Below are 14,936 nucleotides of genomic sequence, written 5' to 3'. Positions count from 1 at the left end.
TGAACGGCTTAGTGAGTGTAGTTTAATTGAGGATACGTTGCTCCGCAAACAAGGACATGCGGTGCATCGAAAGAACGAAAAGTTTGAAACGAGGACTCGCGAGGCCGCGGAAGTGAGGAAGCGCAAACCACAACCTGTCTGCTCCGTGTCAGAGAGCTGGATTTCGAGTCGGTTAGTGGATGTTAACAAAATACTTGCGATCACGAGGTTGACACTGTGGAGTAAAGGTCTGTGTAAGACGGCTCAACTTCGCTGTTACGCGATTTGTCTTTGGTCACGGCGGTAGACCTGGTTAGAGAAGCGGAGACGGGAGACAATAGCGTGGAAGCTGAGTGAATAATGTGAGGCCGTCATCCTCAGTCCAGGGCACACTGGCGGCGGCGGCGATGGATTGGTCAAATTATAGCCGAAGATGTTGCACAGCTATAAAAAATAGAGATGTGCAGGTGGAGGAGAAAAGTCTTGTTTCTAGTCCGGTTGAATAGATATTGTTAATCTGTTTAGTTTATGAATGCATTGATGGATACACGATGATTTAAAGCCTCTAGTGTAATGATTATCCGGGTAACTGGGGCAGCTACTACTAAATGTCATGTTCTTGAACAGTTTTTCTGATTATTTATAGCCCTGCCAGATGTTTCCAGAGATGGAATCCAGACTAATGTCCATCAGTACAACACAACAATGGGTCCACAGGCCTCTTTGTGAAAACACTAATGGGGACAAATGGACAAATTTGGAGGTTATGACTCCTTTTTATAATTCACTTTCCAGGGGTGAAGTGAGGAGAAGTGAAACACTACACATCCTGCAGGCCGGAGTGTCGCTTTCAAATGTCAAATTTTGATTTGTGAATCTTTGGGGTAGTCAAGAAATTGTGCGTTACAACGTTGTGATCTATTTTGTATTTTATTGGCACATGAAATGCTCAATATGCTTCCTTCCTCGAGTCAAATGATGGATGGCTGTTGTCATAATGGAATGACGCATGGGGCCTGGGGGGTAAACTCATGAGTCTGTATCATCCTTGGCTCTCCAAGGTGGCTGCCGTGGATCCACATCGCTCACTGCTGTTGAGTTAAAAATGACAAGGATGGCATTAAAGCCCAGACGGCTGAGTCTACTGGATATTGGCGGCCTGAACTCGAGTTATCCAAGTTTTACTCGAAGCTTTTTACACATTAAAGTCAGCTCGAACATACTTCTGATTTACATTTAGCTGAGCCAGAGTGATTTACAATGAGAAGAGAGGTCATCGAGATGGGAGAGACCGCGCTGTCAAATCGATGCACGTTCCATGAGGGGCCGTCACCATCAAGAGGTTTCAGAAGGATATTGATTGTCATAGAAGTTGTCTTCTTCTGTTTGTTTAATCAGAACCAGAATACTTTATTGATTCCCCAGCGGGGAGAAATTGCTTTTAGTTATAGCTGCTCTACTTCAGAACGAATAAGAAAGACTAAAGAGCAAAGGAATTGGGGATAAATAAGATAAGAGAATAAATAAAAGTATACACATATAGATTTTAGTGTCTGCTTCATTCCTCCTTCTCACTGCATGACTGTCAAAGTGATGTATTGGACATTTTGATGGTCACAGGCAGGAAAGATTTCCTATGGCTCTCAGTATGATATTTAGGAAAGGTCATCCTGCTACTGAACAAACTCCTTTGTCCCAAAAATGTTCTGTACAGATGCTGGAAATCATTGTCCAAGATGTCCCATAATTTGAACAATGTCCTCTAGAACACCACAGTGGCCAGCATTACGGTAGACATCATAATAATAGAAGTTCGCCGACCCCGAAGAGACATTTTCCCGATCTTGTCACATTTAGTCTCATCCAGAAGAGTTCTGAGGGTGACAACTGCCTGGATTGGACCAGTGATTGGTTGTGTGTCAAAAGGTGTGAAAAGCCTTGATTTCTTTTCCTGCATTGGAGGTAACGGGGGTTTTTGTCATTTCAATAACTGCTCATTGAAAAGTGAAGCACTGCAGTCGGTGGTGTTAAAGGCCAATTCACCAGAAACCCTGGAAAATGATGTCGCTACAGTGATAGAAAATGACATTTTTGACTCATCCGACTATTTTCATGGAAAATAAATAGAAGCCTTTCCAACAAGCGTGCAAAATAACTCCAGTTGGCACAGGAAGATAATTATCTGACGCTTATGCTCCATGGACAAAGTCATGATGACGTCCAGTGTCGATTAGTCATGAATGAACAATTTGATAATTTGAATGGATAACTGGAGGCCTAACGTACAGTTTGTTTCATGCTGCTATGACATTAATTTCTATCTGTTTTAAGAGTTGCAAGTGAAGTATCTCTACAGACCACGACATCCAGACATTTAGTGATGCTACAGATGAAAATCAAGGGAGCAGCTATTCCATCCTCTTCTCCCTACACTTCCTCCCAATTGTCCAAATGCAGTTGTTCACACCTGTTCTTCCACACCTGTCCACCAGACATCACTGGTAGCTTTTCCAGCTCCTGGTTTCGACTCCCTCCTGCAATCCACAGGTCTTGTTCTTCACTTTTGATGCAACTTGAAAAGGTTGAAGCCCCGGTTGGAAAAAAAAAAGCCAAAACCTGCAGGACCCGAGTGTGGCATTTGAGCCATGTGAGAATTCTAGCACTGATGTTATCTTTTGATTGAATAGTCACACACCCTGCACTTCTTCCACCAGGTGGAATGTTCCTCTGCTTTCTGTAAGCTCTCTTCTGTGCTGCTTTCTTTTTAATGTTGACACTTTGCCTAGCTGAGCGTGGCCAGTCCGTTGGTTTTATCAAGTGTTTGGCATCAGTTTGTCAGGGACAGAGATGGAATCGTAGCATTGGCTTCTGCGCTTCTTCCTCTTCAAGCCTGTTCAGCAACATTTTGCTCCTAAATCCTAAACACTGGCAAAACTCTTGCACCAGTCCTTTCAAACCTGCATGGCCACAATGAACAGAGCTGCAGCAATTTCAGGTATAAAATGTTTTTTCTTCGTTCTTAAAGTTTAACGCTGTTCTCTGCCATGTCATTAAAAAAGCATGCATCGACTGTCAAAAGATTCGATTTAATAAGCCTGTTGGAATAACATTTTTACCCAGAAGCAAAAAAAAAAAAAAAAGTCATGTGAATATAAAGTGTGTTAAACACATGCAAGAAATTGAACAAACAAACTTTAATTGTCTGCTTGCTGTTTATGATTAATAACAAATCATAAATACCAAACAAGCGTTCTGATTAATTGTCCAACCGAGCAGCCAACCACGGAAGAAGTCTAATGAAAAAACAAAGACGAAAAAAAAAACACGGATGAAAATACTTGGGATTTCCTGGAACGTCTGAGATATGAAACATCATCTGCTCCGGTTGGATTTATTATTTGACTTCTGTAGCAACTGTTTTCCATTTCTAATATTGTCATGAATCTTTGGTAGCAAGTGACTTTAAATGAAAGTATTTCAGTGTCCTTTTTCAACAATATTGCCTCTATTATTTTACAATTTTCTCTGTATGGAAACTCCCCCGCTGACATTATAATGATCCGCTGTTAATTGATATCTTTGGTAATGTCTTTGCTCATTGAAAAGTACACATTTAAAAACGTCATCACTTTATCATTAACGAATGCACCGTCGACGATAATCAATCTGTTTTGAAATACACCCATTTAGCGTGTGCACATTCCTGTCTCATCAATGCCTCCTCACGAATCACCGTTGTGTTTAATTAAATTTAGATTTCTCTGTCATGTCCTGATGGATCATTTCTTGTTTAAATGAACATTAATGCATGAGCAAAAAAATAAAAAAAGCAAGCATTTTTGGAAAAAAGTCTCCGGTGCGGGAGCGTGAAGACATCGATGTTGTCACAGATTATCCACTGTTCAAACTTAGGAATTAAATTCCAGGACTGGTCTGACAGAGAATGATCCGTTTACCTGTCTGGTTTCTCTGTCTTTTATTTTATCTTGTCGTTCTTCCTCTCTATAAACAGCTCCTATGTTTGTCTGACTGCATGCCTTTGTGTGACCTGCCAACCTGTCGTCACATCAAGCAGCTTTATTGTCATTTCAATGGTGTATAACTATGCGATGAGATGAAACCATGTTTCTCGGGGACCAAGCTGCTGCTTTTAGAAACGAGACTATATTAAGTGCGCAAACGGAGCGAGGAGAAAAACAAGACAACAGAAAAAAGTCTGTCAAGTCCGTTGTGTGTTGTATATTATGATTTTTGGAAATAAAAGGGTCGTAGCTCTTACATGTCATAAAGGGAAGGAGTTTTTTCTGATGGAAGGGAAGGGGGTGATTCCCAATAGTCTTGGCTTAACAAATGCAATGCATTTTGTGAACGTCAGTGATAGATGACCCAGAGACTCTCAGATGTCATCGCTGTGCACTGCACAGTGCAAGACAGTGCAGCTCCCAAAATAGATGCTGATGCAGCTGTTAAGGAAACATGTAACAAGAGATGACTTTGGTGGGTTTGAATCAGATTAGACTTCTTTTTTAGCAAGAACAATGTGTCATGTTTCATTAAATTATATTTAATCAGATCAGCAAAGTGTGTTCTTGAACATAAAAGTTGATATTCAGTAGAGAAGACATCTTTGAGTTGTCGTATGGGGTAGAGCAAGGTTTCCTGATAAAAGCGTCCATGTAATGTCTGCATGACTTGCATTAAATGTTGATCCTGGTTGATTAGAGGTGAAAATGATGGTTTAACCATATGTAAATCAGGATCCCTCCAGCTCCCCATGGGATCTGACCCAGAGCCAAAACCAGATCCAGAGCCGGCCCGGTCCAGCTGGTGTTTACTGGATAGGATCAAAGGTTTTCTTCAGTCTTTGTGACTCAAACAAGCTGGAAAGGTGGGCGATCCAGGATGCATTTGATTGGCTGTGGCAGTGCAAAGGCTGATTCATTGATGCTGCTCTTCAAGTCCAGGAATCATCTCTTCAGTTCGTGTCCAAAAGAAAAAAATCAAAGCCTTTCTTTTCTCTAAGGAGTGTAATGTGTGAAGTCATACAGCCAAAAACGGGAGAAGGAAAAGTTCTACACAGTGAAATCCACTGAAGAACAACTTGGTGCAAACTGGAAACGGATGCAGAGTGTGCATTTTGTTTGATTATGGGTTAACCAAAGTTACTTTGAGCTTTAAAATACTAAGAACATTTAAGAACTGGAATTACGGAAATTTTTTTTGGTCGCAGTCCATTCACCACTCATAGGTCTTGTTTATTTCCTTAAAGACTAAATTCATTGAACATCTCAATGTGACATCCTACTTTCCCTTGTTTTTCATCATCTTGATGGGCTCTTTGTCACATTGTGGTGACTCTGTTGTGCCTGGTGCCACTTTAATTTTATGATTATAGCCTTAATGAGACCAAACTAAGGCCTATGGGAACAGCAAAGCCTCCATTCCAAAGAATAGCTCATCTATTCTGCACCTAAGTTCAAAAACGGTTCACTGAGTTCCTTGTGAGCTCTGATCACAACCAGTGGGATCTCAGTGTGTGGCAGGGCTTTTATTATCCTGCAGCCAGGTGGCATATTGTAATATTGATTAGAGTGGAATAGACAAACAGCAGCCTAATTAAAATAAACACTAAAAGCAAATCACGGACAGCGTTTTGTTTTTTATATTAGGATGTCGCTGATCATAACCCAATAAAAACTCACAACTCCTACTTTATTTCTACAATATTCTTGTATGCACAAAGATAAGCAGGTGCAATATGTGTGAAAAAAGTCTCAAATCTGTCTTTGCTTTGGTGGAACAAATCAATTTGTGTCAGTAAAATCGACCTTTTTATGGTTTATTTACATCGAGACAGAGCTTTTAAAGTTTGAAATATGACTGATTACTCTGTGGCTCTGTGGTTTGAGTGTTTGGGTTTTATAAACGCATGTTTTAAATAATAAACAGATTTCAACATGTAAAAATGTTACTGCTCAAAGACGGGGAAAAATAAATGTTTTAGTTGAACTGATCGCAGTAGAAATGGCAGTTTTAGGCCAAACCGAGTCAAGTCAAGGGAGTGAAAACTTTAAATTAAGTCTTCATAAATTTACTTCTTGAAGTTTAATTCTATTTGTATCCATGATTCTCAAGCAAAACACTTGAATATCCTTAGCTTGTTCAGAGAGTTGGCGTTCCCAAGCTGAATTTAAAAAATGTCGAGATTTAACTTCATTTTTTTTCATCCAAACTGTAGCTACAAGTGAGCTTGAACATGTCGATAAAGTCGGTCTTCTGACTACGTCAGCTGCTACATAGACCTGGAACGGATTTGGTTGCAACAAGTAACTCCAGAAATAGGTTTGTTTTTGTCTTTAAAGTATGAACAAGCGAGATGTTACTGTGGTGTGACGGGAGTTGGGAGACGTTACATTGGTGTGTGTATTACAATAACTGCATTCCATTTAGATTCGGTGTCACAGTGTCACAACTGCGCCACAGCTCTGAGAAGACTTTAAGAGAACAAAGGCATCATTTATTTATTGTTGGCAGCCTGCAAGAACATCATTTGACTTTGACTCATATAAAATTTAAAGCAATTAAAACCGACAAAACCGCCCTGAGAATTTACCTCGAGGAAAGCACCAAGAGTTACAAGTAGTTTCAGTAAAACTACTAAAATTACATTTTTACACAGTGGCAGCAAGACGATCCCAGCTACCAGTCCTGCTCATCTGTGTGTGGGTTCTCTCTGGGTTCTCCAGCTTCCTCCCACCTCCAAAAACACGCACTTCAGGTGTATTGGTCAGTTCCACGCACACACCCATAGGTGTGTGTGTGTGTGTGTGTGGTTTTTGTCTTTCGTGTGGCTCTGCGGAGTGTCCTCTGCCTCTCGCCGTCAGTCTGCTGGGATAAGCTCCCTGTGACCCTCAAAAGTGGAAGAAGGGTATAAGAAGATGAATGATGTGTTCAATTGGGTCAGTCCATTGAAAATGTTAAGATTGGACCTTGGGAGTTTTTCAATTTCATGCCAATCAGAACATTGTTTAAAAAAAAATCGTAAGTCTTTTAGCACATTATATCCAGAGATCAGTTTTTCTGTCTTTTTTCCCCCACATTTGCTAACAAGTAAACTTGAATCAACGGTTTCACACAATGAAAATATCACAGCTTTATTATATCTCATATTCCTCTGAGTTTTGGGGACCCAAACTTAAGTTTTCATAGACTGACCCTATTACATGGTTTGGAATTTTTGAATATTTGGAATACTAATGCAAAAACAAAACAAAAGTTGTTACCTTTGGACAACAGGAAAATAAACTCGTCACAAAAGTAGCACTAAGACCAAAACAAATACAGTTTGAAAGGACTGGAGGGCACATCTGTGCCAACGCCTCCTCACTTCCTTACCGGAGTGTTGAAAAATCCAAATCTATATTTGGAACATCTTGAGTTGCCTGGAGTGATTGCTGATTTGATTATTTATTTATAAAAGTGGCAAAAAAAGTTTTAAAGTATCTAAACCCTTTATACAGTAGAAAAGTGAGAATGTGCATTCCACTACTTATAACATTTGTGCCAGTTAATAATTACTGTAAGAAAACAAGTACTTAAACCAATATCAGGTCATTTCAGCATTTAGACTAATGCTCTACACACATCCCAAGTTCTTTCACTTTCTGTTTGATTCCGTTGGATTTCCTTGTCATTTCCAGCAAATAGTAGAAACCAGAAATAAAGGGAGACGGAGAGAGGGAGAGATCAAGGTGCTCAAGGGAGGAGGAGGGAAGGGGAAGTTGAGAGCGTGGATCGACAATGTGAGTGGGTGGAACATACGGAAAGCAGAAAAACAGGAACAAGGTCACAACATGCCAAAGTACACCTGCACACCTGTAGCGCAGCCACTCCTTTCCCATGATTCACAGGTGATAGGAACGGAGGCAGGAAAATGTGAAACTACATCTCTTTATTTTTACAGCACCTTCAGCGTTTTGGTTTTCTTTGAAGGATTACAGAAACTAGAAAGTTTATCTTTTAGCTCATTTTATGTGTGTGAATTATACGTGACTTATTTAAAAGGACTTTTTTTTTATTAAACCTACAAATCTGATGAAGATGTGGTCTATTAGATTCATCCTCCTCCTCCTCTTCTGTTACGGTGAGTAGAGATCTCTAGTCATGAAGAGCAAAACCAATGTAATCTTAGTAGTTTGTAAAACATAATTAAGCAATTTTCCCTCGGGGTTCAATTAATGGTTCTGATCGTATTTGGGTTTGTGTGATCTTTATCACGTATGACTGATTGAATACTGACAGTTTATAAAGAAGATAGTAGGTTGCTGTGTGTAATTTCCAACAGTTTTTTTTTACCACCTATAATGAACAACAGTCCACAGGCTGTCATTAAACAGTAAAACGCACAGTAAGTATTGGCGTGTATTGCTCAACAGTCTGAAAACAACGGCAATGTGTGAATCACTCAGGATATAATATGCATGAGAAGGTACTAAGCATCCTGGAGGATGATATTCTATACCTCTTCCCTGTACACCAGCAAATATTTCCTTGTCAGTGACGTGATGACAGTGAGGAACTTTGCACAGTAATTAGTTTCAGCCCTAGAAGGTCCGTCTTGCATAACCTCCACAAGGAGCCGGTGTTATTTTGCAAGAGAACCCTGAGCGACTTCTGGGGAAGCTTGGCGATTGTGTGTGGATGCAGTGGTGTGTGGAATGTGACTGAAAAGGTGTACGGGAAAATCAAAAGTGGTAAACAAAATAGAAAAGGCGTTTGTTACAGATGACTATAGTGTCCTGATCTCTGCTTTAGCATAAAGTGTGGAAAACGGCAAAATAAAGATGACAATACAATTACACTTTTAGCGTCTTTAGGTATTCTCTTTAAAAAAAATAGGTTGTAAAAGAGCTTGTAAAATGATTCACGTCATCTTTTTTTTTTTTTTTTTCCCGACAGCATGTCTTTCAACTGGCAGTGGGAAAGTGTACTTTGTCTCAAGGAATTTTGACAACATACTTCACTGGAACGCTGCAGAGCCGGCCTTCCCCGATGAAAACCTCACCTACAGCGTCCAGTACAGGAAGTGAGATCTCCAAGTTATTGTTTTTGTCACTTTTAATTCCCTCTTCACTGATTTAGGTGTGCAGATGTACAGATCCATATGGAGAGGTGTGTCCAAGCAGGGATGTGTGTGTGCAGGGTAAACACAGTTTTTAGGTGCGCAACAAGTTAATGCATTGAGTCCAGCTGTGGTCACCAGATGGTCCGGATACCTATGACGCAGAACGCTGCATGTGGACGCTTTGGTTTAACAAAACATAAAGCACAAAGTTTTTGTCTAACAGGCTTTACTTTTAGCCTGCGGAAGTTTTGTGTGATCAAAAATGTTGTGAAAACACAAACAGCCATAAATTCAACCTGAGCGAAGAAATAATAAAGGCGCCACGGACCTTCATTGTTGTCCAAATGGGATTGTTCCATCACAAAGGTGCAATATTTGATACGTTCCTGAAACACTGTATGAGAAATACGGAACATTTTTACAAACAGCCTTGAGAGTGAGACAAAAACATAATTCGGAAAGTCAAAAATGAACTGAAGTTGTTGGTTGGGAGATTTGGATAAAATAGCAAACTTGGATGCTTTATTTAATGATTAGATTTTTCTCTAATCCCTCAATCATCTAGAAATCTCTTGTTGCTTGAAAACTGCACCATAGCAATTCAGCGACACCTTAAAAGCTGCACTAAAGAGTGCTGTTTAGCACACACTGCACTCCGTTCTCCTTATTGAGATGAGAGGTGGCATTTATAGCACAGTACCTTCCCTTGCTTCTACAAATGGTGTCATCAAAGTGGAAATGTCATATTTTGAACAAGTCTAATGTCCCAGACAAATGCCAACCTCGACCTCCATGTAGAAAAAGTCTGGCTGAATTCCAGCCTCAAATCCCCTGCAGACCGAGAACTATTCTGTCCCAAAATAAGCTGGTCATTGCAAAATGCTGTTACTGATCCCATTCAAAGTAGTGTAATGTAATTAAAGATAATTCTGTTGAGTAAATCTACCACTAAAAATTTATCCCTAGACCCAATGCAACTTTGGGTCGTGTAGGTCCACGACCCGAAGCCTGAGAACAAAGATCTGGATCAAATTTCCGCTACCTTCCGGGAGCTAAACTCTGTACAGCCCGGCTTTGGTTTTCACACAGTATCACTGAACTCACAAAATCATCACCGTTTAATCTTTATGCTGTGATTTTTATTTAAAAAATTTTTTTTTTACAGTGATGCTGACAAGCCAAACTTCGGCCCAAAAGAAGGGTGTCAGAACATCGTTGCTCTGTCCTGTGACCTGACTTCAGTAACGCCATCGGTTCACGACGTTCACTACTGGGCGAAAGTGTTGGTTAACGATCGCTTTCATGGCATAACCGACACCAGATTTACACCAATAAAACACAGTGAGAATTCCCACACCTGTGCTTTTTTTAGTTGTTGTTTCCCAGCTTGATGTATTCCGTTACAAAACGTTTTCATCTTTCTTTGTCTTTCGCAGCTACTCTTGGCCCGCCCATCCTATCCACACTCGCCACGGTGTCGTCCTTACACTTGAATGTCACCCTACCCCTGAGGTCAGATGGAGTCTCTGTTGCAGACATCATCGCCAAAAGCAAGAATGGACCTTTCATAAGCGGGATTGTTTACATCTTAAAAATCACACACCCAGAGTGGGCTGTTCTGGTGAGTCTGCACCCGATTGATAGAACACATTTTTGAACCAAACAGAGTTGGACGTCCTGTAGATGTTAGGGTCAAAATGAGCCATGTGCTTATTTCACAGAAGAAAAATGTATTGAATATGCATAATGTCAACAATATATATAGAACAAATATTTAACTGTCGCTAATCGGATTGCAGCGAGGCGCTGCCGGTTGTTGATTCAGGGCCGCAACTTGTCAAATTTTAATCCACTGGCTGGTTTGAATACCGTGTGTGCACTTGTGTGTTTAGTCACATTACTTCTGTATCCTTCCTAGTGTTAAGCCTGACACAGGTTTTATTCCGTACCGACCAGGTGTTATTCAGGGCGAAATGAAGCCACACTACTGTTGGGTTGTACATGTTCCGCCCTACATCCAAGTGTTGCTCGGGTCCTTATCAAAAGTTTTTAGTTCTAACAAAAGAACAACCAGCTCCAGATAAGCCATTGATGTTTTCCCATGCCATTAATTATGCTTCCATAGTCTCCAGGAAGAATCAATGTTTTCAGATATAAGTTAATCTTTTCATCTATCCTCCCTACGGTTGTCCAGTTGTCCTTTCCTTCTTATTGAACCGAAGTTTCCCTCAATTCTGCAACGCTTTGTTATTTATCTGACCTCTGCGACCTGCGATGGACTAAACCGATCAATTGTGATCTGTGCGACTGCAGGTCAATAAATCCGAAACGGGTCGGTTTATTATCAACTTGAAGAATAACCACACAGAGTACCACGGCTACGTGGTCTACAAGCCAAGGGTAGAATGGGGTCGTTCGGAAAGTGAGAAGACTTCCTTCAGAGTCACGCTGCCAGGTGAGAACCCCGAACAACACAACCTTCTCTTGCACTCAACTGGGAGGTACAATTAAATAGATGGTTTCATATTTGTCCTATTTATCCATCTGAAAGTTTCTCTGAGTTGCTGTGTTTTTTATATCACATGTCTGCCTCTCTAATATAACCCAACTAAATGCTGCTTTTCCTTGTCGAGGCCAAAAGCACAAAAAAAACGCATCTGGCAAAGTCGATAGTTGTTTTCTTTTTCTTGACAGCAGGAACAGGTTGCTAAAAATTCACAGCACTTGTTTTGAGAGGCTTCGTGCATGAACTTTTGTTTCTGTGCTGCACATTTTTTTTGCAGGAGATGCAAAGATTTACTGAGTCGTAGCATTAACTCGATTGATCAAATAGCATCTTATTGTAACCGCATATTGACTACATTCTTCTACTTGCATACCTTTTATATTACAGGTGCACAAGCCATTCAAAACACACTCTTGTATATCTGTCATTTCCCTGAAGGGGGTAAATCTATTTCTAAACCTTGATATAAATATTCACATCCTCTGGTAAACAGTGTTTCGACAGAACTCCATCAGATTCATGCCTAAGCTTGTGTGTGTGTCTGTGTGTAGCCGGAATTTCTGTCAACCGTTTTAAAACGCTTGAGGGGGTTTGATTGTGCGAAGGTGTTGTCTTATCCTGGATGTGACATCGACTCTCTTCTCCCTCAGGTGATCCTCTGATGTTTTTGCCATGGATTCTCATAACTGCAGGTCTTCTGGCAGCCGTTGTCATAGTGTCAGCTGTGTGTGTGTGCAACTACACAAGGGGTGGGAAGCCAAAGAGCATGCCACAGCAATTGGTAAGGATTGTCTTTTGTCATTTCCTTTGTTTGGGTTGTGACAAGGAAATTATTCTTTCCTGGAAGAAGCAATGTCACAAAAAAAAAGAATATTTCAGTGGTGGTTTTTGGTTCTGACAAAAATAGTTTGGCTGAAGTCTAGGGTGGTTCTATTTATCTTGTATATATAGATTGACTTTGCCCTTTGTAACTAGAGCCATCAGGAGAGACCATCCCAGTCCGGTCGCTGGGACTGGGATAGAAGCTCTTTCAGACATTTTCATGAAAACTGCATGTATTTGTGAAAATACGTCAGTGGAAAATCAATATCTCTAAATATTAATGTCAACACTTGTCGTTCGTATGTGTGACTGCATGATTTGCCAGGTTTGCTTTGCATAAGAGGATCACCCTTCAATTCAACTTTCAAAGTCACATTTCCATGGTAACAACTATAAGAAAAATTATCACAATTTTTTTTTAAAATTAGTTTTAAGTTTTATTTTTAAGCTTTAACTCTTCATCAGTTTTGGGAAAGTTTTTATTTATTGTATATTTCTTGTTAACTCTCTGTGTAGGTTCTCAGTTATCCAGGTCATGGCTATCCAAAGCTTTTTAAATCAATCCACTGGACTTTAAGAAAGTTTCTTGAAGACATTTCGCCTCTTGAATATCACTGACTACACCCCACAGGGTTAATAAACTGGGACAAGACCTGCCACCTTCAGAACTGAAGAAGCCTCTTGGGTGAGAGGTGAAACTTCTTCAAGAAACTTTCTTAAATTCCAGTGGATTGATTTAAACGGCTTTGAATAACTCTGATGGCTTTTGCTCTATGAACAAAAACAACACTTATTTGACTTTGGACCTGTTTTCTCTTATCCTTGCATCAGATACTGACTTCCAACACCCAACCCAGGATCCTGTATTCTCTAGATAAGAATCTCATCCTTTCAAAGCCAGAAATCTACACTCAGAGCGATCAAACAGTCTATGCAACAATCCAGGTGAAGCCAAATGTCTCTTTGGATGGGGTTGGAGGCTACTCCCCGCAGGACATCCCCTGCCAAGCCTGGCAAGGAAGCGATGGCTCCTCTGTGGTGACAGGCGCACACAGTTCAAGCCCAAATCCTAAGGATGTCAGCGCCCAGTCGTCAGAAATTTACAGTGTGGTGGCCGTCCAAGTCCCTGCTGAGGAGAGAGATTTCCAACAGGCTACCATTAACGGCAGAGAAGCCGCTGACCAGCCGTTATTATCGAGTAAAGAGAGCTGGGATAAAGTCGGCCTGACCTCACATGGAGCTTCACAATTACCTCCTCTGGACCCTTTTGACAGCAATCTCAGCAGAACACTGCTGCTGCACACGGTGCGAGATAACAACGGGCAATTGGTGCTGCCTTCACTCACTTTTCAGTTACAGAGCAACACAGGAGACACGGAGAGAAAACTTCTTCTATCAGACCTCATAGAATCCAAGAGGGAGGGGCCGTCGCTAACATCGCTGCAGAGCTCGGACAGCTCGGAGTGGTCGGACTCCGGGTGCGATGATAGCACTCTAAACTCACCGGTCAAGTCGTACTGCAACGCCCACTGTCTCCCATCTCAACCAGTCGGTTCCTATTTAAGCCAGGGGTGTCAGAACGTTCCATCTGGTGATGAATGTGAAACAGGTTACAAACAAAACTGGATGCCTGCCATCGTTCCAGGTCCTGCATCCAGAGATGGATGCGAATACAAATGGACGAACTGCTCGTGGGCCTGGTCCGGTTTCAAAAATAAGGATGAAAGTGAAGAAGAGGAGGACAGAGGAGGAGAGGAGCATTCAGGGAAAACTCTTCTGGGAGGCTGGGTGGTAGAAATTCAAGAGTAGCCTTGCTGTATATATTCTTTACAACCTAGAAAAAATTTTAGGTCCTCATTCATGGTATCACGTGATTCTCTGTCAGTCTGATGGTCTGGAAACTGATGGTTTAAACCTCACCGAGACATCCAGATTCATCAGGATATTTAACACCCACATTTAGTTCTTTGTTGTAAATTTTTAATTTTATTTTTTTATTTGTAAAAATTATGCATACTTTTTTAATAAAAACATCGCTGTGCCTGCATTGTAACTACTGTATTTCAGGTATGATTAATATATAGAATAAAATGTCTGATCAGACCGGTTGTGATGGTGCGATCAGATTTTTTATTGTCAGTTTTCAACCCAGCCTGACGAGATTCAGCGTTCAGAAAGAATTTAAGCCAATAAATGTACGTCTGCAGTGGTACAAAAAAAATCTTTCCATTCTTTTCACTTTTTTAGTCTTTTTTTAAAAAAAACAAGTTTATTCTCCTCTCTTGTGTCATTATAGACCACATGAGATGCAGCCTGTCATTGACACTTTGGACAGATAATGCAGAAAAAAAAGACATGATCGTTAAACTCCCACTGTTTGAGCGCACTGATGTCATTTTGGTTAATAAAGTTTATTATCTTACCATAAAACTTCCTGACTAATATTAGCATTGACCCCAGAAATTGAGTATCACATGGTTTCCACATATAAATTCAGTTTATTAC

At 40.6% G+C, this 14,936-nt stretch overlaps 1 protein-coding gene across 2 annotated transcripts; it reads left to right on the top strand.

Annotated features, from left to right (window-relative positions):
* Positions 1–7,885: 7,885 nt before the first annotated feature.
* ifnlr1 (interferon lambda receptor 1) lies at positions 7,886–14,909 on the top strand. 2 transcript variants are annotated; one of them, XM_068324107.1, is made up of 7 exons: positions 7,886–8,122; positions 8,938–9,064; positions 10,269–10,444; positions 10,540–10,724; positions 11,417–11,558; positions 12,302–12,390; positions 13,263–14,909. In XM_068324107.1, the coding sequence occupies exons 1-7, from the start codon at positions 8,074–8,076 to the stop codon at positions 14,238–14,240; spliced, it is 1,746 nt and encodes a 581-aa protein (XP_068180208.1). In that variant the 5' UTR covers positions 7,886–8,073; the 3' UTR covers positions 14,241–14,909. The 2 variants fall into 2 exon arrangements, with proteins under 2 accessions (XP_068180208.1, XP_068180207.1); XM_068324106.1 differs by having other exon boundaries at positions 12,260–12,390.
* Positions 14,910–14,936: the final 27 nt, after the last annotated feature.

This window comes from Antennarius striatus, chromosome 9 (genome assembly GCF_040054535.1).
Source record: "Antennarius striatus isolate MH-2024 chromosome 9, ASM4005453v1, whole genome shotgun sequence".
NCBI classification, from domain to species: Eukaryota; Metazoa; Chordata; class Actinopteri; order Lophiiformes; family Antennariidae; genus Antennarius; species Antennarius striatus.
This window is presented reverse-complemented; position numbering and strand designations above follow the sequence as displayed.